The sequence below is a fragment of the Malaclemys terrapin genome, chromosome 5, assembly GCF_027887155.1.
Source record: "Malaclemys terrapin pileata isolate rMalTer1 chromosome 5, rMalTer1.hap1, whole genome shotgun sequence".
NCBI lineage: Eukaryota > Metazoa > Chordata > Testudines > Emydidae > Malaclemys > Malaclemys terrapin.
This window is the reverse complement of record NC_071509.1, coordinates 61,629,425-61,656,703: the sequence shown is the minus strand read 5'-3', so window position 1 is coordinate 61,656,703 and position 27,279 is coordinate 61,629,425. Positions and strand designations below refer to the sequence as shown.

Sequence of the window (27,279 nt, the reverse complement as noted above, 5' to 3'; positions counted from 1 at the left end):
CTGCTGATCGTAGAATTCAAAGAGTAATACAGTAAGTCCTTATTTCATTGTATCTTCATTACCATATTGTATTCATATCTATTTTTCTCTAATATGAAAGTATTAGAAGTATTATGTTGAAAGGATACTCTATTTGATTAGTAAATGCCAATAGTCTGGTATTTGATTTTGATTTGTGTTGTCACATTGTCTAATCAAATGGAATACAAGCTTTATTGTATTTTTCTAGAAATATTTTAATTTAGTTTCAGAGCAGGAAAAGGGGAACAGGGATGTAGACTGCCATTCAGGGAAAGACACAATGCTACTGACACTGCACGAGAATGAGGCAGGTTGGACCACTACATCTCCAAGCCAAAGTAAACTCAGCAAATAATTACAATATGTCATTCTGAACAAATATTTCACTATTATAATTTCAAGAAACACTATCCCAAATACATTCCTTGTAGAACTTACACTCATAGAATTTAAGGCCAGAATGGACCATCATGATGATCACATCACAGGCCACAAAACCTCACCCACCCCCTCCTGTAATAGGCCTACAACATCGGGCTGAGCTACTGACGTTCTCAAATCTTGATTTAAAGACTTCAGGTTATAGAGAATCCACCATTTACTCTTGTTCAAACCAGCAAGTGACCCATGCCCCATGCTGCAAAGGAGGGTGAAACCCCAGGGTCTCTGCCAATCTGACCCAGGGGAAATTTCCTTCCTGACCCCAAATATGGCCACCAGTTAGACCTTTTGAGCATATGGTCATGACCCATCGGCAAGACACCTGGAAAAGAAATCTCTGTCTACAAAACCTTGGCAGAGTCAATGAAGTTATATAGCAGGGCTCTATTTGGCCCATTATCTAATGATATGTTTGACATTGCCTCTTACATATCCCATCATCAATAGGAAAATGTATACATTGCAATATACAATGTATGTATATGACATGTATCTATATCAGGCCTGCACAACTCGTAAAGCGGCGAGGGCCATATTACTCCAAAGAAAACAGCTGAGGGCTGAAACCCCCCGGCCCCACGGAAACACCCCCCCCCGCCCCAGCACCGCCCAGCCCCACAGAAACAAACCCTCCTTCCCCAGCACCGCCCCGCTGAAACAGCTAAAGTTTCAGGGGGAGGGTGTGTGATACTTTATTAAGAATTTTTCAATTAAATCAAACAATTTTTAAAATTATCTTAATTTTTTTTATTAATCATGGAAAAATTAAAAACATCTGTTCCGTTGAAAGAAAACATTTGTACTTTTCATAATTACCTTGCAAATTTAATGAGAAATATTACATCTCTTTTCGGCAACAAGCTTGTCACATTTGGGGGTCATATTTGAAGTGGATATTTTCATAATGTCTTCCAAATGGTCGTCAGTCAGAGAAGAACATTGCTTGTTTTTATTCATGTTCATGATGGAAAATGTTTGTTCACATATGTAAATGCTTCCAAAAATGCTGAACGTTTTCAGTGCAACTTCATTGTCCAGATTTTGTAGAAGTCCCGCAAGCTGCTTTCTCTGTGCTTATTTCGGTAAACTGCCGAACACTGAAGTTCAATAACCTCCAACTGCAAATCTAGTGGCACTTCCTCTGGAGCCACAGAAAAGGGATCTTCAATCAGCTTCAACTGGACGTCGTCTTCTTTAGACAAAGTAAGTCTTCTGTCAAATTCTTCAATCAAAAGATTGATGTGCTTTGCGTATTTTTCTCATAACTCGGCGTGTTTGTGCTGAAGGATACGCTGTGCACAAGTGGGAAAGTGACACATTTCACCTTTTGACAGCTGACTTCTGAAAAGTTTCAATTTCATTTTGAAAGCTTTCACTGCTGCACACATTTGAAATATAAGTTGATTTTTTCCCTGAAGCTGAATGTTGAGATCATTCAGGTGTGCTGTAATATCACAAAAGAAAAAGAGATCTTGATTCCAGGACTCATATTCAAGCTCTGGGAATTTTATTGGCCCATTTTCTAGGAATTTTGCTACCTCCTCTTTCAAAGCAACAAAATGCTGGAGCACTCTTCCTCGACTCAACCACCTCACTTCTGTATGGTAGATTAAGTCATTGCACTCGGTGTCTACCCCTTCAAGAAAGGCTCGAAATGTCCTATGTTTTAGTCCTCTAGAATGGATGTAGTTTACAATGGAAACTACCACTGACATTACATGCTCAAATTTTAAGACTTTGCTACACAAAACCTGCTGATGCATAATGCAGTGATGTTTGGTTATTTCTCTCCCGATAAATTCTTCAAGAAGAGTAACTGCTCCAACATTTTTTTGGCACATAGCTGGAGCACCATCAGTACAAATGGCCACCAAGTTTGTGAAATCTAATCCCGAATTATCATTCGTGCACTTTATCACTTCACTGGAGATTTCTTTTCCGGTTGTGCGACCCGTCATGGAGCACATGCCAGCAAGTTCTTCAGTAATTTCAAAGTTTTTATCAATACCTCTAATAAAAATAAGAAGTTGGGCGGTGTCTTTTAAATCGGTGTTTTCATCCATAGCTAGGGAGTAAAAGCAGAATTCACTGACTCTCTGCTTTAACTGATCACTTAAATTGGTAGAAATGTCAGCTATTCTTCTCCGTACAGCCATGCGTGATAGACTGACATTCTCAAATATTCCCCTCTTTTCTGGACATAACTCAGATACAGCAATCAACATACACTTTTTTAATAACTCGCCTTCTGTAAAGCATTTCCCAGCAGCAGCAATTTCCTTAGAAATTTTAAAGCTTACTTTAGTAACTGTATCATTCTCTGTGCTCACTTTCTTGAAAATTTGCTATTCTCTACTAAGGTTTTTCGCTAAACTGGCTGCTTTAATTATTTTTTCATTTGGGCTCAATTTGGCGAGATTGGGATGCTTAGTTTCAAAGTGCCGCCGAAGGTTGTATTCTTTCAGAACGGCTAATGTTTCACGACACACGAGGCACAGTATTTTGTCTTTAGAAATAGTACATAAGTATTTATTCGTCCATTCAGTGTTGAAAACTCTGTGCTCTGATTCTATTTTTCTCTTTTTCTTTTCACTCATGGTATCCATTATGAAGCTCAAGATTTTGTTGAATAAATTCACACACAAGGGAAACACTCACAGTCACACACAAAGAGAAGAGATATCTCATGGCTCATGGCACGCTAGCAAGGCACTGACGGTGTGTGGAAGCCTGTAGGTCCAGGGGTCACTATATTACTGCACACAGCAGTCAATCAATGCAGTTGTAGATAAATCTCTGCATTATGCATTTTTGTATAACTTTTATATGACTTTGTATTGAACCTTGGTACTATGTTATAGCGGGCTCCTAAGATAGTATAATTAAGGTAAAAGAAAAATTTCTTCTGTGCAAATTTTTGAAGCAGAGTTCAAATTTGTGTGCCATGAGGCAAATGCGCCCAAGTGAGTAAAATGCTTATACATTTAAAAAGTTTTAATTTGCAATTTGTGTCAATTTATATGGTTTTTCAGATAGACATCATAAATAAAAAAAGAAAAACAAAAATTTGTGTTTTAAATTGAAAATTTTCCTAAAAAATATCAATAAATGATTATCAGCCAAGAATAAGATATGTAATTACAAATGCATTTTAATTTCCTTATTGGTCGAAATGTCAAAGACGGCTAAACTAACCTTACTGTTTTTCCCTGCGATCTTTTTCATTTGCCCATTCAATATAAACTCTGTCCAGATCTATCAGTCCTCAATCCAGCTGGTAACTCTTAATACACATCAGCACCCCACATAGAACCCCCCACTCGCTAGTTTCCCAATACACACAAATTTCTCCTCCCTCCCTCCCAGTGCTCACAGACCCGCCACCACAACTAAACAATGCCCCACACAGACCCCCAGTGCCCTGACACACACAGATCTCCCTCACTGCCCAGCACCCCCCAACAGGCCCCCACTGCCTAGCACCCCAAAACACAAAAACCTCCCCCACTGCCCAGCGCCCTCCACACCCTCACAGCCCAGCACCCCCCGCACATCTCCCAGACACTCACTCCACCACACCCTTCCCCCTTCCCTGGCTGCACTCACCAGCCCTGCTGGGAGGTCTCTGGCTCCTAGGGTGAGAGCGGCAAGGGGAGTCTCCAGTGGTGAGCAGGAGCTGGTTCGCACCGGTTCGCGGAAACCAGTTGTTAAATTTAGAAGTCCTTTTAGAACCAGTTGTCCTGCGCAGGCCAACCGGTTCTAAAAGGGCTTCTAAATTTAACAACTGGTAAGTTGAAGTGACCAGGACCGTAGCTGGGGGGGAGCAGAGGGAGCGGCTGCTCCCCCTGAGCACATTATCCAAAAGTGGCGCCTTAGGAGCCGACCCCATGGGTGCTCCAGCTCTCCGCCCCACTCCCCGGCCCCAGCTCACCTCCGCTCCACCTCTGAACACTCTGCCCCACTTCTCGCCCTCCCCCCCCCCGCTTCCTGCGAATCAGCTGTTCGCGCGGGAAGCCTGGGAGGGCAGAGAAGCAAGCGGTGGCTTCGTGCTCAAGCCCAGGGAGGCGGAGATGGAACGGAGGTGAGCTGGGGTGGGGGGAGCCGCCCGCGGCACAGCAGGTAACCCGGGGGGAGGGGCGCGCAGGGGAACTGCTCCCTGCCCCAGCTCACCTCTGCTCTGCCTCCCAGGGCCTGAGTGCGAAGCCGCCGCTTGCTTCTCAGCCCTCCCAGGCTTCCTGCGCGAACAGCTGATTCGTGGGAAGCGGGGGCCTGCAAGCTCAGCCTGATCCGGTGCTCCAGGCACTGCGCGGTGGTGGCGTGGCCCGGCTCCAGCCACCTCCAGGCAGCGCAGTAAGAGAACAGGGAGGGGGTGTTGGATAGAGGGCAGGGGAGTTCAGGGGGTGGATGGGGTCGGGGCGGTCAGATGGCAGGGAACAGCGGGATTGAATGGGGGCAAGGGTCCCGAGGGGCAGTCAGGAAGGAGCAGGGGTTGGATGGGGTGGTGGGAGGCAGTCAGGGGCAGGGGTTCCAAGGGTGGTCATGGGACAGGGAGAAGGAGTGGTTGGATAGGGAATCAGGAGAGGAGTTGGATGGGGCGGCGGAGGGCAGTCAGGGGACAGGGAAGGGGGTGGATGGGGCAGGGGTCCCGGGGGGGCGGCATCAAGGAACGCGGGGGGTTGGATGGGGCAGGAGGGCCAAAAAGCGCTCAGGACGGGGGCAGTGGCTGAGCCCCGTGTCCCGCTGGGGGGGGGCGAGGGCTCCCCCCACGTGTCCCGCTTGGGGCAGTGGGGAGGGGCAGCGGCACGCGAGGGCTCTGTGTCCTGCTTGAGGCCTGGGGGGTGCGGCGCCACGCGCGGGCTCCATATCCCGCTTGGGGCGGGGGCGGTGGAGGCACGGTGGCACGTGAGGGCTCCATCTCCGTGTCCCGCTTGGGGCGGGGGGGTGGAGGAGCGGCGGCGCGTGAGGGCTCCATTCCCGTGTCCCACTTGGGGCGGGGGGGGGCGGCAGCATGCGAGGGCTCCATCCCCGTGTCCCGCTTGGGGCGGGGGGGGGGGCCGGCAGCGCGCGAGGGCTCCTTGCCCGTGTCCCGCTTGGCGCGCGAGGGCGCAAAAATATCCTTGTGCCGGCGCCGGTGTTGGGGGGGGGTGGAGGGGGAACCTGAAAGCCCCACCCCTGCAGCTCTGATTGGGCTGGACTCAGCCGCCCGCATTGCTGGCTCCTGTCGGTGGGTAGGCACGCCACCGGGAGCTGCCCCAGGAAGCGCCGCCACGCCAGCCTCGGGACTTTGTGTGCGTGGGGTTTGGAATCCCCCCGCAGGCCGCACAGTGAGCCCGCGGGCCGTATGTTGTGCAGGCCTGATCTATATAAACACAGATATCTATTTAAAGGAACACACTGTGCATATATACATAAGCAATATTGAACTAGATATTGACTAATGTTGAATACATTGAAATACAGTACAAATACCATATATTCTACATATTTGTATCATATTAGATTTTTAAATATTTTTCTTTTATTCATCTTGGACCCAATCTTGCAATGCTTGCTCAGGGTCTCTGATTGAAGTCAATGGGAATTTTGTGTATGGCTTTCAAATTATACAACTATCAAACAGCTCATTCTCATCTTCTAGGCCCTACATTACTCCACCGTGCCTACATCTCAAAACTTATTTCATATTACATCATCCCACATGCCTCTGCTCCACCAGACATCCATAAACATTTTATGCACCAATAATTCTGCTTATGAAATGCTCGTGTTTGTTGGATAATTCTTAATAACAAATTTATTTATAAAAATCTAAGTCTCTGCAGAGATTGGTGGAAAATTAAGCAACTGATTCAAGTCCAAGTTTGGTGTAAGAAATGGTATATGGAATCACCATCACTTTTCATCATATTCTTAAATTGGATGTTAAAAATGGTAGACAAGTTGAAGGGCGTGACATTGGGCGATCTAGAGTTTTGCTTTTCAATTTATACAGATGACGTTGTGTGAGTGGCAGACACGTTTGAATTAATAATGACACTCTTCACTACCTTGGAACATTGCTGTAGTCAACCTGGATTTACAATAAATGCCAAGAGGACAAAGTGGATGTATCTTGGAAAAGTGTTGAAATGCAGCAGCAAAGTTGTAGAACAAGTAAAATCTTATGAGTATCTAGGAAGCTTGATCAGTGCCGACAGTTCCATCAAGAATGAGGTTAAAAGGAGATGTGCTTTAGCTACAAGTACTGTACAGGAATTGATGAAATTATGGACTGATAAAATCCTTTGTTTGGTACCAAAGTGAAAATTTATCAAACCAGTGTACTAACAGTATTATTGTATGGACTGAAAGCAGCTGCATTAGATGAAACAAACATCAGAAGACTGGAGGTGGTAGAGATAAGAATTTTTCGAAAGATGGCAGGTAGAATGTGAAATGATTTGAAGACAAATGAAGAAGTTAGAAGCAGAGTAGGATGGGAAATCACGGTACAGGATTGGCTGCAATGAAAAAGATTACAATGGTGGGGAGAATGTAGAAAACAAACAGATGATAGGATGCTAAAGAAAATAATGAAAATGCAACAAAGATCAGTCAGACCTAAAGGCCGACCACTGACTAAACGGTGGGACATTGTACAAAAAAGACATGATCTGGCTGGGCTTAAAGGAATGAATAGTGATATTGTATTGCTCCCCAAATCTCTAAAGATGCTTTGGGATGAGAAGAAGTCGTCTCTTTGTAGTTAACTCACAAATAGAAATATGGGCTTAATTCATTGATTGATTACCCATGTCTGCTGTAACCCCCATACTACTTAACATCTATGTTGAGGGGCAAATGAGGATATCTGATACTTATATACACCTATTTCAAATGTTTATATGTGTATAAAATTATACCCACATATATTTTATTTATATATACAATTTCCATCTCCTCAGTCCTTCATGTCTCATGTTTTCTTATAAATCCGTTGGGTGTAGCAATCATATCTTCTCATGTATTTCTACAACACTGACATAATGGGGCCCTGATTCTGATTAGGCTTCTAGGCACTAACACAGCATAAACATTAAGTAGTAATTCATAACTGAATAACCTGTTCATTGAATAGCATCCTCAGCTCTGATCAGGAGCTACATTCTGATGACATGCTATCATAGGTTCTTGCAAGCCCTCTGCACATGCCACTCCCATTAAAAGAGAAGCAGACAAATAATCAGCTTTAATAGGTATTACAACTTTGGGGATGGGAGAAAGGAGAGTGAAAGATAGCTGGTAGCACCCCTCTGCTCCATTGTCTAGCTCTGTGCAAGAATGGCCCTCACTTTCCTCTGGGAGCACTAGGACCCATGTTGCATCCCCCTTTCCTAAGTCATATGGGCTGTGGGAAGAAAGAAATTCTAGGCAGAAGCCAGCTGCCAAGGGTCAGAGAAACAATGGCTGGCAGGAGCAGACACAGAAGCAGTGGCAGCAGGTTCCGTAGAAGGAACTGTTGGCTATTGATGATGTTATTAGACTGTTTTCACCAGTTTTTGCTCTGGGCGTTGACTGTTTGTTCCAGCCCCCCACCCACAGTCTCTTCATCTCAGTCTTACTTTACCTGCCCTGAGTGCTCCCCTCCTTCCTTCCTTCTTCTCCTCTTCCTAAGCCTCCTTCCTCCTTTCCTTTGCCTTTCTGTTTAGCTAATCTTCCCTTACTAATCCTCCACCCAAAGAATTAAAAAGAAAAAGACAAAAAAAACCTAGCCCCACCAACCTTCTCTCCCCAAAATAGTGGCCCTAACATGACATTTGCCAGCCATCACTCTGTTCCTCTACTTGTATGTTGCATCCCTTTCCCCTCCCCTTGGTTTGTCTTGTCTATTTAGATTTTGAGCTTTTTGGGGGTAGACACTGTCTATTACTTTGTACAGTCCCTAGTGAAATGGGGCCCTGTTCTCAGTTGGTCCCTAGGTCCTACCAAAATACAAATAATAATTATATTAAGTTCTTAGAAGAGGGCTGACTTAGAGGATCAAGATAATATAATTTCCTTCAGTTAACCAAAAGTGACTTTATGACCGAGTCAGACACTCTATAGGGACCAAGTATTTCTGTTCTTGTCTCCCAGACAAATTGGATAAATTGCTAGGAGGTACATCATGTGATGACGTACATTAATAAAGTTAATGCACCTATGTTTTGCAGCCTTCCAGAATTGCGTACTCTCTTTCCCTGGCTGCTTTTTATGTGCTTCATTTGCTAGCAGCTGACTTGTTCAATCATTTTAAAATTAGATGCATTTACCAAACATATTATCCCTGTAAAACTCCTGACTAAAATATTTATGGATGGACACCAAGGATTTGTTTTTGCAAATTAACTTAGACCATTCATTATCCATCTGTGCCAAAAGACAATATCAACATTTGCATACTGCTATGAAATATGCGATATGTACATTTATTCACTCTGTAAATCCACAGCAGTTCAGCCTTTGCTTTCTTAGGGAAAGATTTCACCCCGACCTGAAAGAAATCTTTCATGACCTCCTCCTCCTCCCCCTTTCAGGCTTTCAAACAATCCCTCAATTTCTCCACGCTCATTATTAGAAGCAAGATCCCCTCAGAGCAGGACACACCAACTCAAAGCATCAGCAGACCCTGTCAGAACAACAGATCCAAAACCTACAGACATATTTCCACTGCTACAATGATCAGCAACCCCCACAACTAGAATTGCTAACTTTCTAATTGCAGAAAACCGAACACCCTTGTCCTGCCCCCGCCCAACCCCTTCCCTGAGGCCCTGCCCCTTCTCCGAGGCCCCGTCCTCATTCACACCATCCTTCCTCCCTCCATCGCCCCACCCTCGCTCACTACCCCATTTTCACCGGGCTGGTACAGGGGGTTGGGGTGCTGGCTCCAGCTTGGGGTGTGGGGTATAGGAGGGGACTCCAGGCTGGGGGGGTGGGCCGAGGGGTTCAGAATGTGGGAGGGGCTCTGGGCTGTGGCAGGGGGTTGGGGTACGTGCTACAGTAGAGAGTTTGAGTGCGAGAAGGGGTGAGGGGTGCGGGCTCTGGGCAGCACTTATCTCAGGCAGCTCCTGGAAGTGGCGACCTGTCCCTCCAGCTCCTAGGTGGAGGGGTGGCCAGGGAGGCACTGCACACTGCTCCCACCTGCAGGTGCTGCCCTGCAGCTCCCATTGGCTGGAGACACATGTCGCTGCTTCCGGGAGCCATGCAGAGCTGGGCAGGGAAGTTATCATTAATTTTCTTCTGATCGCTCCTGTTTAGTGTGGGAGAGTTTTGATTAGCAAGCTACTCTGGGGAACATGGAGATGTTCTCAGCTTTACACAGATTTGCCATAATCAGAAGAGAACGTTGCCCATAAGAAAACATTGTTCTGAGGCAACATATCCAGGCTCTCTCTCTTGCAGCTATTTTGTTCCAGTCTTCACAGAATGTAAAGAAAGAAAATACTCACACAGTTTCTCATAGCCTATAGTCATACATTCTGAAGTGCTTGGCCATTATTATAATGATGGGTGGGATTTTTTAGGGCCTTCAGTGGTGCCCTAACTCAGTTCCAGTTGAAGTCAATGGGATTGTTATCAATGCTGAACACGTTGAACAATCCCACCTTACATGTTAAGCGGTTGGTAAGCATTTTAAGAAGTTACTGAGCAGCTGACTTATGAATTTAAAAACAAACAAACAATTATTCGTCTTAAATGTAGGTGAAGTAACAATGCAATTACTTCCATCTAGGAAAAATTCTCTCTTCGGTAGATTTCACGTGAACTCTGAACACTACTTAACTTCTTTTTAGTCCAGTATGACAAGAAAAATAAATTAAAAATAACACTGCATGCAATTTTGCATACAATTTTTTTAAAGATCTTTTGTTTTGCCTATATACATCTCAATCCTATATTGTTTCCAGTTTTCAGAGTTTACCACAACCCTATTATTATCAATATAGTGTCATAGGTGTGCACTTGACTTAATAGGCACAATATAAAATTATGGTCTTACACAGGGAATATTGCAATCTAATGAACACAGATAAGTATTTATCCCCCTAGATAACATAGTGAGAGATCACTTATAAATAATCTAGACGCAGTAGGTAGATAAAATAGGTAAAACAATTGTGTAAGGATATCAATCTGAAAGTGGGTTTAATAGGATGATAAAACAAGGGGTGAGAGCAGGACAGTTCATGGGAGAGAATTGTAGGTTTCTTTTATGCCTTGTGCACAGGAGGTGGTTTAGGATGATTTGATTTATGCTAGCTTCTCAAGTTTTGTAAACCTGTAATAAATCCATCATGGAGAGGTGTGGGAGCGGCCACAGGGAGCACATGATTGGAGGTTAGTGGTGGAATGCTATCTTACCCTATAAGGCACTCAGATATGCACTGCGGTATCTGTGAGAATGGTTAGAGAGACTGAGTCTAAGTGAATTGCACCGATCGCTAGCCCCAGAAGTGGGGCAGATAACACAAGGGGTGGCACAGATGTAGATATTTTTCTCTGTATACATTATGGAGTAGTTTGAAAACCAATGAGAATTGTGTGTGTAACTCCCCTTTGGGCCTTTGAAAATCTCCCCCTACAACTTGTTTATTTCTTTGCTTATTACAAAAATGTTTTGTTGCCTTTAGCTGTTAAATTTGGAAAGTTGCCTTTCTAGCATTTGGTAAAGAATTAGTATCAAATACAAAAAACAAACAAACAAACCTTTCCATACATGCTAGAAAGTGAAAATTGAACAGACACTTTGCAGACTAAAATAGCTTCTGGCTGAGATATCCTGCGAAGTCTGCACCCACAGGGGACACTGAACTGGAACATAAGAATGGCCCTACTGGGTCAGAGCAAAGGTCCATCTAGCCCAGTATCCTGTCTTCCGATAGTGGCCAGTGCCGAGTGTCCCAGAGGGAATGAACAGAACAGGTAATCATCAAGTGATCCATCCCCTGTTGCTCATTCCCAGCTTCTGGCAAACACAGGCTAGGGACACCCTTCCTTCCCATCCTGGCTAATAGCCATTGATGGACCTTAACCTCCATGAATTCATCTAGTTCTTTTTTGAACCTTGTTATGGTCTTGGACTTCACAACATCCTCTGACAAGGAATTCCAGAGGTTGACTGTGCACTGTGCGAAGAAATATTTCCTTTTGTTTTAAACCTGCTGCCTATTAATTTCATTTGGTGACCCCTAGTTCTTGTGTTATGAGAAGTAGTAAACAACACTTCCTTATCTACTTTCTCTACACCAGTCATGATTTTATAGACCTCAATCATATCTCCCCTAGCCGTCTCTTTTCCAAGCCGAAAAGTCCCAGTCTTATTAATCTCTCCTCATATGGAAGCCTTTCAATACTCCTAATCATTATTGTTGCCGTTTTCTGAACCTTTTCCAATTCCAATATATCTTTTTTTGAGATGGGGCAACCACATCTGCACACAGTATTCAAGATGTGGGCATACCATGGATTTATATAGAGGTAACATGATATTTTCTGTCCTATTATCTATCCCTTTCTTAATTATTCTCAGCATTCTGTTCGCTTTTTTGACTGCAGCTGCACATTGAGTGGATGTTTTCAGAGAACTATCCACAATGACTCCAAGATCTCTTTCTTGAGAGGTAAGAGCTAATTTAGACCCCAGCATTTTATATGTATAGTTGGGATTATGCTTTCCAATGTACATTATTGTGCATTTATCAACATTAAATTTCATCTGCCATTTTGCTGCCCAGTTTTGAGAGATCCTTTTATAGCTCTTCGCAGTCTGCCTGGATCTTAATTATCTTTAGTAATTTTGTATCATCTGCAAATTTTGCCACCTCACTTTTTACCCCTTTTTCCAGATCATTTATGAATATGTTGAATAGGACTGGTCCCGGAACAGACCCCTGGGGGACACCACTATTTACCTCTCTCCATCCTGAAAACTGACCATTTATACCTACCCTTTGTTTCTTATCTTTTAACCAGTTACCAATCCATGAGAGCACCTTCCCTCTTATCCCGTGGCAGCTTACTTTGCGTAAGAGCCTTTGGTGAGGGACCTTGTCAAAGGTTTTCTGAAAATTTAAAGTACACTATATCCACTGGATCCTCCATGTCTACATGCTTGTTGCCCCCCTCAAAGAATTCTAATAGATTGGTGAGGCATGATTTCCCTTTACTAAAACCATGTTGACTCTTCCTCAACAAATTATGTTCGTCTATATGTCTGACAATATTGTTCTTTATCATAGTTTCAACCAGTTTGCCCGGTACTGAAGTCAGACTTACAGGCCTGTAATTGCTGGGATCACCTCTGGAGTCCTTTTTAAAAATTGGCATCACATTAGCTATCCTCCAGCCATCTGGTACAGAAGCTGATTTAAATGATAAGGTTACAAACTAGAGTTAGTAGTTCTGCAATTTCACATGTGAGTTCCTTCAGAACTCTTGGGTGAATACCATCTGGTCCTGGTGACTTATTGCTGTTTAATCAATTTGTTCCAAAACCTCCTCTAATGATACCTCAATCTGGGACAGTTCCTCAGCTCTATAACCTAAAAAGATTGGCTCAGGTTTCGGAATCTCCCTCACATCCTCAGCCGTGAAGACTGATGCAAAGAATTCATTTAGTTTCTCCGCAATGGCCTTAACATCCTTGAGTGCTCCTTTGGTACCTTGATCATCCAGTGGCCCCACTGGTTGTTTAGCAGGCTTCCTGCTTCTGATGTACTTACAAAAAATTTTGCTATAACTTTTTGAGTCTTTGGCTAACTGTTCCTCAAATTTTTTTTTGGCCTTCCTAATTGTATTTTTACACTTCCAGTAGTTATGTTCCTTTCTATTTTCCTCACTAGATTTAACTTCCACTTTTTAAAGGATGCCTTTTTGGCTCTCACTGCTTCTTTTACTTTGTTGTTTAGCCACAATGGCTCTTTTTTGGTTCTCTTAAATGTGTACCCCAAATTAAAAAACATAGTAAGTTGAGCCTCTATTATGGTGTCTTTAAAAAGTTTCCATGCAGCTTGCAGAGATTTAACTTTTGGCGCTGTACCTTTTAATGTCTGTTTAACTAACCTCCTGTGGCACCTTATAGACTAACAGACGTATTGGAGCATGAGCATTTGTGGCTTAATACATGCATCCGACGAAGTGGGTATTCACCCACGAAAGCTCATGCTCCAATACGTCTGTTAGTCTATAAGGTGCCACAGGAGTCTTTGCTGCTTTTACAGATCCAGACTAACATGGCAAAGAGTCCTGTGGCACCTTATAGACTAACAGACATATTGGAGCATGATCTTTCATGGGTGACACCATCAGCTCAGGATTAAACAAAGACTGTGAATGGCTAGCCAACTACAAAAGCAGTTTCTCCTCCCTTGGTGTTCACACCTCAACTGCTAGAAGAGGGCCTCATCCTCCCTGATTGAACTAACCTCGTTATCTCTAGCTTGACTCACTCTTGCTTGCATCCGATGAAGTGGGTATTCACCCACGAAACCTCATGCTCCAATACGTCTGTTAGTCTATAAGGTGCCACAGGACTCTTTGCTGCTTTTACAGATCCAGACTAACATGGCTACCCCTCTGATACTTGACTCCTCATTTTTGTGTAGTTCCCCTTTCTGAAATTAAATGCTATAGTGTTGGGCCACTGTGGTGTTTTTCCTGTCACAGGGATATTAAATTAAATTATATTATGGTCACTAAAACCAAGCAGTCCAGATATATTCACCTCTTGGACCAGATCCTGTGCTCCACTTAGGACTAAATCAAGAATTGCCTCTCCTCTGGTGGGTTCCAGGACCAGATACTCCAAGAAGTAGTCATTTAAGGTGTCAAGAAACTTTATTTCTGCATCCCGTCATGAAAGAGTCTACTCTAAGAAACAGGCCTACTTTTTCTTTTTTTAAACTTAATTTGCCCCAGTCTAATGACTTTACAGGATTCACCAGAGCTACAGAGGACCCATTTATCCTTCAAGTAGACCAGTAGTTTGTGGAATGATCCAGTTTTTACTAGACACCGGTGACAACTCTGTAGTACCTAATTACCTACAGCTGTGTACATGCACAGACTCCTGCTATGAAGCATTAGTAAATCCACAGGTCCAAGATGGTCGCTGCACTATTATTTTGGTTTATCAGCACTCAGAGTGCCATGTGTAGGAGGGTTGGGAAGCTCTATGTAACCAAGTACACTATGTTGAGTATCTCTTATCTCAACCGCTCTCATGCTTAGTGGAAGTGACGTCTTAGTATCCTACTCCTGGTGCTATGTCAGGAATAACTCTCAATACTTATGCTTAATCCAGCTTGGTTTTTGCATGGGGTTGCAGACTACATCAATAGAATTAAATGTGAACTATTACTTTATTTGGGTGTAACGGGTCATGCTCACCAGCATGGAGCCTCCTGCTGGTTGCTCTGGGAATTAGCTCCGTCTATCAGCAGGGCGCTCGCCTCTTGTGGCGTCTCACTCTCCGTCACTGCTTCTCCACCATCTCTGCTGTCTGTGGGGACCCGCATCGCTCCCGGACCATGGCGTCCTCTTCAAGGCACGGCCCTCCGGCTGTCCCCCAGCTCTGTTGTCTCCCCACTTCCGGGGAAACCGGAGAAACCGGCAGTCCTTCGTCTGGCCTCTCGCCGCAGTGGCGAACTGCAGCCTCTAGTCCAGCCCCTCACTCAGGGGCAAACTGCAGTCCTTTGGCTAGCCACTTCCCTCAGCAGCCAGTGGGGCAAAGAGGGGGGGGCCCAGGCCCACCCGCCGTTCTGGGCCATCACCCAGGGACCCTATAGCTAGCAGTCACTCACTGCCTCTCCTTCCCCTCTTTGCCATTACCTGCTATCCCTGGGCCACTTCCCTGTAGCCCCAACACCTACTCGGCCCCTGTATCAAGGCCTCAGTCTGGGAGCCAGCCAGGCGGGAGCTCCGCTTGCTTCCCTGACCCTGCCCAGCACTGCTCTGTCCCAGGTACTTCTCTCTACAGGCAGCCAGTCCTTCTCCCTCAGCTTCTCTCTGCCCTGCAGTCCTCCTTATACGGTCCAGCCTGGCCCTGATTGGCTGCTTCTAAGCCTTCCTCTGGTTGGCTGGGTTCTGTGCAGCCATTCTAAGGGCTGCTATTAATCCTGTGCCAGCCAGTAAGGGGCTGCTGCCCTGTCACATTGGGTAATTTCTTCTTTTAGTAGAGCTGGTAATTGTGGACAACTGCTATAGATGTTCACAAGTAAGTGATGTGCTCCTTGATTTGTAAATGTGCAACAGGTTTAAGTTCTGTGTAAGTTCATGAAGACATGTTTGTTTAGACAATCCTAGGATGTTTCAGTAGTTGGTTATCAAAGTGTGTTCTGGAGGCATTAGGATTGAAGTCCACAACAAAAGGAATTCAACTACATTGAAACTTGTAGCAAAAATCTCACTGGAAGTTAGAACAATTAACCCATATGTCATAGCTATGATGTCATGAGGAGGCTGTAAGTCACATTTGTGATATTAGAGCAATGAAATGTGACATTTTTAAAGGGAGAGAGATCCACAAAATAATATTTACTAGATTTGAACCCATGAGACTGCAATATGCAATTGAATTGTAGTCATATGTGTAATGATGATTAACGGAGTTACATCATAATTCCATTAGCTAAGGAGTGCTTCATAACTACATTAATTTAAAAAAATATATAAATATACAGATATAAATTTCTACTGTAACTTCAGCTCTCACAAGAAAACGAATATAAAACTGGGCAGAGAGAAATTCTGAATATTATTACAATAAATAGCGTCTTCCTTATTAAACTCTTGTGTGATCCACCAGTTACTGAATATAAACCAATACAAGCTTCAGATGAATAAAAAGTTACTTGAGCTGATTTGCTCATGATGCTTATTATTGTGTTCAGAGAATCCACTATCTCTAGTATCATAGCACAGAGTAAACCTGATAGTGTGGTATTAGTTATTTATATACACATCAGGTGAAATCATGGCCCCACTGAAGTAACTATAAATTTTGCCATTGACTTCAATGGGGCCAGTATTTCACTTGTCTACTGTACAGGTCAATCCAGCCCCTATTTAAAGACAATGGCATAACTCCCATTGACTTCAATAGTGTAGGATCAAGCTATAGTTTTTATTTGTACTTTGTAATAGACCATAAAACAAACATTCTACAATTTGTGTTTTGGTTATGACCAGATTTTACATTTCTACCATAGCAGCCTGAAAGATAATATAAATGTATATAGAATCATAGAATTACAGGACTGAAAAGGACCTCGAGAGATCATCTAGTGTCCATTCCTCTGTGCTGAGGCTAGACTAGTGGTGGGCAACCTGCGGTCTTTCAGGGTAATCCACTGGTGTGCCGCGAGACAGTTTGTTTACATTGACTGTCCGCAGGCACGGCCACCCAGAGCTCCCAGTGGCCGGAGTTTGCCATTCCCAGGCAATGGGAGCTGCGGGAAGTGGCGCGGCCCACAGGGATGTGCTGGCGGCCACTTCCAACAGCTCCCATTGGCCAGGAACAGCGAACTGTGGCTTCTGGAAGCTGTGGGAGGCCATGCCTGCGGACAGTCAATGTAAACAAACTGTCTCGTGGCTCACCACTGGATTACCCTGACTGGCTGCATGCAGCTCGCGGGCCGCAGGTTGCCCACCACTGGGCTAGACAGTCTCTGACACGTGTTTCTTTAACCTATTTCTCCAATGAGAGAGATTTTACAACATCCCTTGGTTACCTTTTCCAGTACTTATTTATCTGTATAGATAGCTTTTCCTCAAATCTAACTTATGTCTCCCTTGCTGAAGATTAATTGATTACTTATTGTCCTGCCTTCAGGGGACGTGGAGAATAATTGATCACTGCCATCTTTATAACAGTCCTTAACATATCTGAAGACTGTTAGCAGGTCTGTTTTCTTGAGACTAAACATGACTAGTTTTTTAACCTTTCCTCACAGACCATATTATTTAAAGCTTTTATAATTGTTGTTGCTCTCCTCTGGATTCTCTCCAATTTGTCCACATCTTTCTAAAAGTGTGGTGCCCAAAAACTGGACACACAACTTCAGCTGAAGCCTCACCAATGCCAAGTAGAGCAGAACAATTACTTCCTATGTCTTACACGTCTCCTGTTAATACACCCCAGCCTGTTTTAAAACTGCATCACATTGTTGGCTCACATTCAATTTGTGATCCACATAGCCACTAATTTATTAAATACCAACCTCTTGTTATATTCAAACCCACCTAATAGGATATTTACAGAAAAGCAAGCATTATAGTACTGTTTTCCAGAGATAAAGGGATGCTATTTTCCCTTGACTATTATGTATGCCGTTGTGCTGCAGAATGTATATATGCACTGTCCAATTATATATATATATATATATATACATATATTTACATAAAATATACATAAACACATACACATAACATATACAAACATTCATATTTCATATATATACACATACATAAACATGTATGTATATTTTATATGTGGCACATATAAATATACATATACAAACATACTATTAATACAACATCCTGTTTAGTTTAATTTCAATATCAGCTTAGTGTAATTTGTGCATGAACATTTAATAATTTGGGCCCTAGTTTGCTTATTAAATAAAAGATATACAAGTAAAGAAAAATCTCACAGAAACAGCATACCTGTATTCATTTTGACACTGGAGGTTTTGTTATAAAAGTCTTCAGTTTTCCTGCAGAAAACAAAATGATCTATTAATTTGTCACAACGCAATGGTATGTGGTACAAAATGTCATCAGTGTTTTTGGGGGGTGGGGGAAGAGGGAGACACTGGTGAATCAATGTCATATCAAGGCTAACCCTATTTTAAACACAGGCTTTAATTAAACTGGCACCTGCCTCTAAAGTTAAAGTTGAGTCAACACTTCCATTATAGCCTACCCTATTTTCAAAGGTTTAGTATCTCAGCTGTAAACATTTGCGTTGGAATGATATTTGCAATTGATTTTTGGTCTCCAGATTATCAACTGAAGAGCAGCTCACTTAAAGAAATGTATAAAATAAAAAATCTGTTTACAGGTTTTATTTGATGCTTTTCCATAGATGGATATATATATAAATATAAAAAGACTAGGAACACTTTTTTTTTTAAAACAGCCAAAGTTATTAACTCTTTCCCCCCAGTATTAATGTGCTAGAAGTGTAGCTTTATTCATAATTTAATATGAATATTTTTACTGACATTGTGATTTTCACCATTGGTTGCTGCAGTACTAACTAGCGACTTAGGACCTGTTCCTGCTCCCAGGGAAATCAACGGTAAAATTCACATTTACTTTAATAGATGCAAGATCGGGCCCTAACACAGGAAGGTTTCCAAAGGCACCCGGCTGTTCCTTAAAGGATAATAATATGCACAGAAACAAATTACAAATACAATAATCCAGGGAGCAGGAACAGTTTGATTCTCTTGGGCTTGTGGATTCTTACTCTTTATGACATTTAAAAACATACAACCAAGAGAACAAATATCAACAAATACAAACAAGCAAACAAACAAATATTAAACAAGGAAATAACAACCGAAGAGGAGAAAGGACATCCTAAATTAAATCCAGCATGTTGCCCTTAACTCCTGATGCGATGCCTGTGTTTATCACACTGATCTGTGATAAGGACAAGCTTGAACTGAATTTCCCCAGTACCAGGGGTGGCTCTATGTATTTTGCCACCCCAAGCATGGCAGTCAGGCAGCCTTCAGCGGCATGCCTGTGGGAGGTCCGCCAGTCCGGTGCCTTCGGCATACCCGCCGCCAAATTGCCGCCGAAACCGTGGAACCAGTGGAGCTCCCGCAGGCATGCCACCGAAGGCAGCCTGCCTGCCACCCTCACGGCAACTGGCAGGCCGCCCCCCGCGGCTTGCCGCCCCAGGCACGTGCTTGGTGTGCTGGTGCCTGGAGCCGCCCCTGCCCAGTACAGACAGTTTCACAACTGTAATGTTATTTAATGGTCTCTCTTCTGTCTGGCCCATTCACGATGCTACATGCGCATAAAGACGTAATAAATGGGGTGGGGGCAGAGACACCCCTGATATAAGAGGGTAGCCCAGCCAGCACACTGTTGCTGAAATGGCTCTACACTTTCCCCTCAGCTTTGTGTATTTGAGGTGTGCAGGGACAGGAGGGGACATGTCCAGAACAAACTGCACTCTGGCTATTCTCAGCTAGCTTATTACATCTAGAGGCTGCTCTAACTTACACCACTGGGGCCAAGAATTGGAGTGCAAGAGTGGTTTAAATCATCCTTTCTTCCTCCCTCCCTGTTCCTACAGCAAATACAGGGAAAGGAAAAGAGAAAATCGGAATTGTTCATATTTAATACAAAACTAATGGTTTGTTACAATAGTTTCCCCACTATTTTCACCATATACTGTCCCTTGACCTCCCACTTTAAAGAATGATGGTGTGTACGATTAGAATGGTGCATTGGTTACAATGTATTACCATACTAAATGAGGCCCCAATCTCAGGTGGGCTTCCAGGTGCTACTGTAATTAATAAATAATAAACAAAATGCCATAGACTGGGTGGTGCTGAATATCTTTAACTCCCACTGAAGTCAACAGGAATTGAGTGAACAGCACCTCTGAGGCTGAAACCTCTAGCAATTTATTCTTCTATACTGACGCAGAATGTACTTTGTACTGCTGTAGAAATTCAATGTTATTTTTAATGACGCCTCATAAGATGATCATACTGATTTCTCACTCAAATAAGGCATTTTAACACTGCTAATACTATTTAAAAGCCAATTTCCTTTTGTTATACATCAAGGGAAGGAACAGGCAGATGTTATAGAAATGGATCACTCTAGAAGCTAAGGGATAATACTGGGATGACTAAAAAAATTTCATGCCATTCTATTTATGCTAAAACTGATGTATCAGCAAATTAGCATCTGAGAATTCTCAGTAAACCATTTAAAGATTAAAGCAAGTCCAATCTATTTTCTTCAGTGTTGATAAACTGTCTTTGATTGTAACTTTAGGCTTACATAACAGTCACAAATTATTCTTGAAAGCATCAAATTCTTGGAGTGTTTTCATGCTGCTACAGGAGACAACATTTTAAAGTATTCTATTGGCTTGGAACTGAGTAGTGGTCCCATGAAAACAGGCTATAAAATGCAACACTATTCAGACTCAGCAAAGACTCACCAAGTACAGAACTTTTTTTTACACCAAGATGTCAAAATGATTTCCAGCAGGTGGATTTGATCTATATACATAAAGTGTTTTTAGTTCATGCCAAAGTTTTACACACAATACTTTGCTTTTTCTTCCTAAAAATCCTTGGTTCAGCGAGAACATTTGTATAGGTCTAAGGAGATTACTCTCTACAGCAAGCTGCATACAGTCAATGGGAGGATGCATACAAATCACCAAACACATTTCTGAAAAATCTGATCTCAAGTACGCATATAAAGATTTAGGGGAAAATTCTGGTCTTGCATGCACGCTCATAAGTCAATATAAGCTGCACACTTATCAAAATTGTGCCCTGGCATTTTAACCAATTGTTGCTACTAATCTAAAATGATTTTCAAACTCTTGATTGAGTATTAAGGGACATTTAAAACATTACTAATATTAGTAACAGAATTTTAAGGGACATCATGAACTTAAAAGTCACACCTCTATCTGATTTTTTTAATCAACTATTATTTAAAGCAATCTCTAATAAGTCTATAAAACTTAAAGGGATTAGAGAAAAGAAAAACAGTGAGTTCCCTTTTGTTTCCTTAGTGTTGTTCTTTTGTGTGTACTTAGTTTAATTGTTTTCTGCAAAACTGCTCTGCGTGGGTGTGCCCGTGTGGACATGAAGATATCTTGTCATTGTTATTCATGATTTTGTCACATCAAGATTAAACTATTGCAGTGTGATCTACATGTGGTTACACCTTAAAACCAGGTGCAGAATGCTGCTGTTTGTTTACTGAAGAGGGCATCTCTCTGGGACCATGTGTCATCAGTGCTCTGGGATCTGCACTGGTGACTTATTGGTTCCCAGGTGGAGTTCAAGGTATTGGTTATGACCTATAAAATCCTAAATGGCCTGAGACTGGCCTGTTTGACTGACCACATCTCCCTGTGCCATTGTTGTGATCAAAAGGATGCTTGAACTGGACCCTTCTCATTATAAAAGAGGAGAAAGCTGTCTGTGTCAGGACATCAGTACTCTGGAACTTGCTCCCCAATTTGCTACAAAATAGCTCTAATTTTGCATGCTGCAGTAGGATGTTTGGAAAGGGCTGAGGGTATGCTTCCCACAATGATGGAGGGTCAGAAAGGAGTTTCTGTAGGTAGCTGGCTGGCTAGGTCCCGTTGCAATGATTACTTTAATGCTGCTAGGATTTTATTGCATTGCTAATGATGCGTTATGGTGTCTAGAATCTCAGGAAGGAATCTTTTCAATTATTTTAAATCTAAATAAATAAATAAATGAATAAGGCCCACTGAAGTCAGAGACTACTTGCGGGTTTAAGTTAGGCAAGCCCTTCATATCTTTCTGAATATGGTCCTACATGAACAGTAATATAATACTGCCAGCTCAGAACCCGTTGGGTGAAATAAAATAAGTGGATCATGTTATTAGTAATTGCTAGGGCTGTCAAGTGATTAAAAAAACTAATTGTGATTAATCACACTGGTAAACAATAATAGAATACAATTTATTTAAATATTTTTGGATGTTTTCTACATTTTCAAATGTATTGATTTCAATTACAACACAGAATACAAAGTGCACAGTGCTCACTTTATATTAGTATTTTTGATTACAAATATTTGCACTGTAAATGATAAACAAAAGAAATAGTATTTTACAATTCACCTCATACAAGTACTGTAGTGTAATCTCTTTATCATGAAAGTGCAACTTACAAATGTAGATTTTTTATTGTTATATAACTGCACTCAAAAACAAACCAATGTAAAACTTCAGAACCTACAAGTCCACTCAGTCCTACTTCTTGTTCAGCCAAGTGCTCAGACAAACAAGTTTGTTTACATTTGCAGGAGATAATGCTGCCCACTTCTTGTTTACAAAGTCACCTGAAAGTGAGAACGCGCATTCACATGGCACTTTTAAGACTATAAGAACAGACATACTGGGTCAGACCAAAGCTCCATCTAGCCCAGTATCCTGTCTTCCAACAGTGGCCAATGCCAGAAGGAATGAACAGAACAGGTAATCATCAAATGATCCATCCCCTGTCACTCATTCCCAGCTTCTGCCAAACAGAGGCTAGGGACACCATCCTTGCCCATCCTGGCTAATAGTCAGCGATGGACCTGTCCCTCCATGAATTTATCTATTTTTTGAACCCTGTTATAATCCTGGCCTTCACAACTTCTTCTGGCAAAGAGTTCCACAGGTTGACTGTGCGTTGTGTGAAGAAATACTTCCTTTTGTTTGTTTTAAATCTGCTGCCTATTAATTTCATTTGGTGACCCCTAGTGCTTGTGTTATGAGAAGGAGTAAATAACACTTCCTTATTTACTTTCTCCACACTCAGTCATATCCCCCCATTAGTTGTCTCTTTTCCAAGCTGAAAAGTCCCAGTCTTATTAATCTCTCCTCATACGGAAGCCGTTCCATATCCCTAATAATTTTTGTTGTCCTTTTCTGAAACTTTTCCAATTCCAATTCTCCTGCCAGATGTGCTAAACATTCGTAAGCCTCTTCATGCTTCGGCCATCGTTCCAGAGGTCATGCTTCCATGCTGATGACACTCATTAAAAAAATAATGCGTTAATTAAATTTGTGACTGAGCTCTTTGGGGGAGAACTGTATGTCTCCTGCTTTGTTTTACCCGCATTCTGCCATATATTTCATATTATAGCAGTGTCAGATGATGACCCAGCACATGTTGTTCGTTTTAAGAACACTTTCACTGCAGATCTGACAAAACGCAAAGAAGGTATCAATGTGAGATTTCTAAAAATAGCTACAGCACTCATCCCAAGGTTTAAGAATCTGAAGTGCCAGCTACAACAGTGCCATGTGAACACCTGTTCTCACTTTCAGTGACATTGTAAACAAAAAGCAGGCAGCATTATCTCCTGCAAATGTAAAGAAACTTGTTTGTCTGAGCAACTGACTGAACAAGAAGTAGGACTGAGTGGACTTGTAGGCTCTAAAGTTTTACATTGGTTTGTTTTTGAGTGCAGTTATGTAACAACAACAACAACAACAACAAAAATCTACATTTGTAAGTTGCACCTTCACGACAAAGAGATTGCATTACAGTACTTGTATGAGGTGAATTGCAAAATATGATTTCTTTTGTTTATCATTTTTACAATGTAAATATTTGTAATCAAAAATAATAATATAAAGTGAGCATTGAATACTTTGTATTCTGTATTGTAATTGAAATTAGTATATTTGAAAATTTAGAAAAACATCCCAAAATATTTAATACATTTCAATTGGTAGTCTATTGTTTAACAGTGCGATTAAAACTATGATTAATCATGATTCATTTTTTAAACCACAATGAATTTGAGTTAATCACATGAGTTAACTGTGATTAATCAACAGCCCTAGTAATTGTCATTTATCACTACTTAACACACTTTTTTTCTTTTGGGGTGAAAAAGGTAGATCAGACAAAATATTCACAACTACTATATACAACAAACAAAAACCCTGTTCCCTATTAGGGTATCATTTGATGGATCAGTTACCTGCAAAAATGTGTTCTTGGTTTTAAGAACCCGAGTTGAGTTGTTTGAACATGACTGACCGAATCAAATATTTTCTCATAAGCATTCAGCACTATTTCCACAAGATGGATGGATTCCACCCAGAAATGTAGGGGTCTAATGCTTTTTTCATGAGTTCAAATACATCTCTCTGATTTATCCCCTACTCTTCTCCCAGAACAACAAAAATTAGCAGAAAATATGATTTTATGGCAGACAATTTATTTTCATCAAGTGAATTCCAGAATGCACCCCCTTTATGGTCATCATCACTATAATGGATTCTTTACCTCCCCAATTCCACCAAAAACATCTTCAGTAAATGAAGCAATGGCCACTTACTAGTGGTTGCAGATGGCTAAGCAGCAGTGTACATACATCTGTGTGATCTTGCAAACAAGTGATTGATTTTGTTTTTGTTAGGTAGTCAGCAACATCCTGATGTTTGAGGGGTGGGTGGCGAGGGAAGGGGCTTTCCAGATTTGTGAGAGGAAGGGGGAGTCAGATCTGCATTAATCTTGTTCGACAGATTCATCGCTTCAGCTCCTACCAAGGACTGCAGCCTGGTGGATAAAGTATCTGCAAAACTGGGGGCAGAGGGCAAATTAATCACTGAATTTACACCCTAGGGATGGGGTAGTCAAAATCAGTTCAAATACTGTGGAAGCTGTTCTACTGCACTTTCTCTCAACACACGAGTCACTACTAGGTGCTCAGAACCCTTTTTGCAAATGAGGAGGGAATTGTTTTAGTGGGGATTAAAGAGTCAGGTAATTCCCCTGGCCTTTTCTCTTCAATAGCTGTATATTATGGTTTGCCACTTTATATATTTAATGGAGGAGAAAGAAAAAGTGGGAAATGTGGGCACTCTCTAAAATCACTGTTTTTTATCAGAGACACAAGATAAATAAGATAATATTTTTTATTGGACCAACTTTTGTTGGTGAGAGACAAACTTTCAAGCTTCCACAGAGTGCCTCTTCAGATCTGGGAATTTACCTGAAGAAGAGCTCTCTGTAGGTCGAAAGCTTGTCTTTCTCTCCAATAGAAACTGGTCCAATAAAAGGTATTACCTCACCCACCTTGTCTCTCTAATTATCCTGGGACCAACATAGTTACAACAACACAGCATGCAACAATGTTTTTAATCAGGCAGCTACAGTGCACTAAAACCAGTTATTTTGCTGGACTGTATTGCAGTGATGGACTTAACACTAGCAATAGCATCAAAATATACAAATAGTGTCAATTGGTGCTTCCATTTCAGGTTTTGCTGGTACCCAGAATTTGCAGAGTCAAAACTCATGGGAAAGGGTGATGCCTGTTAATTTTCTTTTCTTCTTTTAGATTTGTTTGAGACCCATAGCCAATGGCAGAGGGATGGGGAGATGAGACTGCAGCGACAGGTGGCACAGAAAGTAGCATGACAAATTGTGAATGATAAGACCATGTCAGTGGCAACTCACATGTGAAGCTGTGAAGACAAGAAATCCCTGCCCTGCTGTGCCCCAGTGCTCAGAAAATAGAGTGTACAAAGCTATGGTTTCTATGAAAATGCATTTGACAGTGAGCTCATAGCACCATCATCCAAACCAAGGCAAGAAAAAATATTTCTATGGATTTTGTTTACACATGTGCATAAGTTAACAAAAAATACTGAAAATGATAAAAATAGGAATAAGTCATAAGAAATGGTACAAAGAGGTTTTGTTTCTTCCTGTAGTTACAATGCAGCAATGGGACAGTGAGAGGGCCAGTATTAGGCCCCAATTCAGTAAAGCATTTAAGCACATGCTGAAGTAGACCCATGGGCCTACTTAGGTGCTTAAAGTTCAGCATCTGCTTCACTGCTTTGCTGGCCCATGGCCATATTGCCCAGTCCTGCAAAGAACTGAACACTTCAACTCTCATTAAAGTCATTTGGGCTAAGTGGAACCAAGTAGCCAAAGTATCCCAAGAAAATGGTCTAATAGGTTTCTGTTATTTTAGCTTTCAAATTCTGACTGTGGGGCCAGTCCTCACAGCTGTAAATTTTTGCACAGCTTCATATGTGATTTTTATGCAAAGTATTTTCAAATATGCTAATAATGTAATTAAATAACTGAACCACCAGCAAATAATTTGTATATTACCATAAATTTAAGTTTAAGGTCAATTAACTCTGTCCCAGGAAGTGGTGGAAGAAGAAGCTGCACTAAATTGGCAACTGTAGCAGGTGCATGGGTGTGGAAAGGTGTATGGGGAGTAATTGCATCCAGAGTGGGGAAAGTTGGGACAGCTGGGTTTGTGGGGGTATCTGGGCAGATGATGGGAGTGTCTAGGAAATATTGGGGGGGGGGGTTGATATAGCTGGGGGGTAGTAAAGGGAAATTGTGTTTGTGCAGATGCCTGGAAGTAAAATAGGAGCAAGATCAGTGACTGGGGTTAAAAGTTGGGGTGAGGGGAAGTCGAGTTTTGTGGGTATGTCCAGGAGGTACAGGATGGCGGCGGCTGAGGGTATCGGTGGTTGTGAAGGGTGTCTGAGTGTAGCTGGATAGCTTGGTAGAGAAGCTTGAAACAGCTAGGTTTCTGGGGAGTATCCATGCGGACGATGGGAGTGGGGGAAGGGATTTCTGAGATCTGAGTGGGGAAGGAGGAGTAACTTATGGGGAGCTGGGTGGATGGCTGCAAGAAGATGAGGGATATCTAAATTATATTTGTATTGTTTTTACTAAATTACAAAGACAAATAAGGATAAAAACCTGAGATGGCCTAGTTGTTAAAGACAATACTAATAATAATGACCTGTTTTTTCCTATGACACTATTAAAATGCAAGACTTGAATAACATGTATATGTTATTTTTTTCCTTTCCCCTCACAGCAAAATGGCTGACCAAGGATTATTATTTTATCAACTACAATTGGTTAATAACATAGTAATCGTATCCTGACTGGTTCATAACTTAGATTGGTTAATATTAAGACACTGTGTGATTTAACTATGTGCTGCAAAGAGCCCCAGGAGACACATTATAAAGAGCCACTTGTGGCTCGGGAGCTCAGTCG

At 42.1% G+C, this 27,279-nt stretch overlaps 1 protein-coding gene across 11 annotated transcripts in view; it reads right to left on the bottom strand.

The window, feature by feature from the left end:
- The window catches only part of SORBS2 (sorbin and SH3 domain containing 2), a 399,306-nt gene that overhangs the window by 125,910 nt on the left and 246,117 nt on the right, over window positions 1-27,279 (bottom strand). For 7 of the 11 annotated variants that reach the window (XM_054031118.1, XM_054031117.1, XM_054031116.1 and 4 more), the window contains one exon: window positions 18,148-18,197. The exons of the other annotated variants lie outside the window; for them this stretch is intronic. In XM_054031118.1, coding sequence (XP_053887093.1) covers window positions 18,148-18,157 — 10 coding nt within the window. In that variant the 5' untranslated portion in view covers window positions 18,158-18,197. The remainder of the gene's footprint in view (window positions 1-18,147; window positions 18,198-27,279) is intronic. 11 annotated transcript variants of the gene reach the window in all.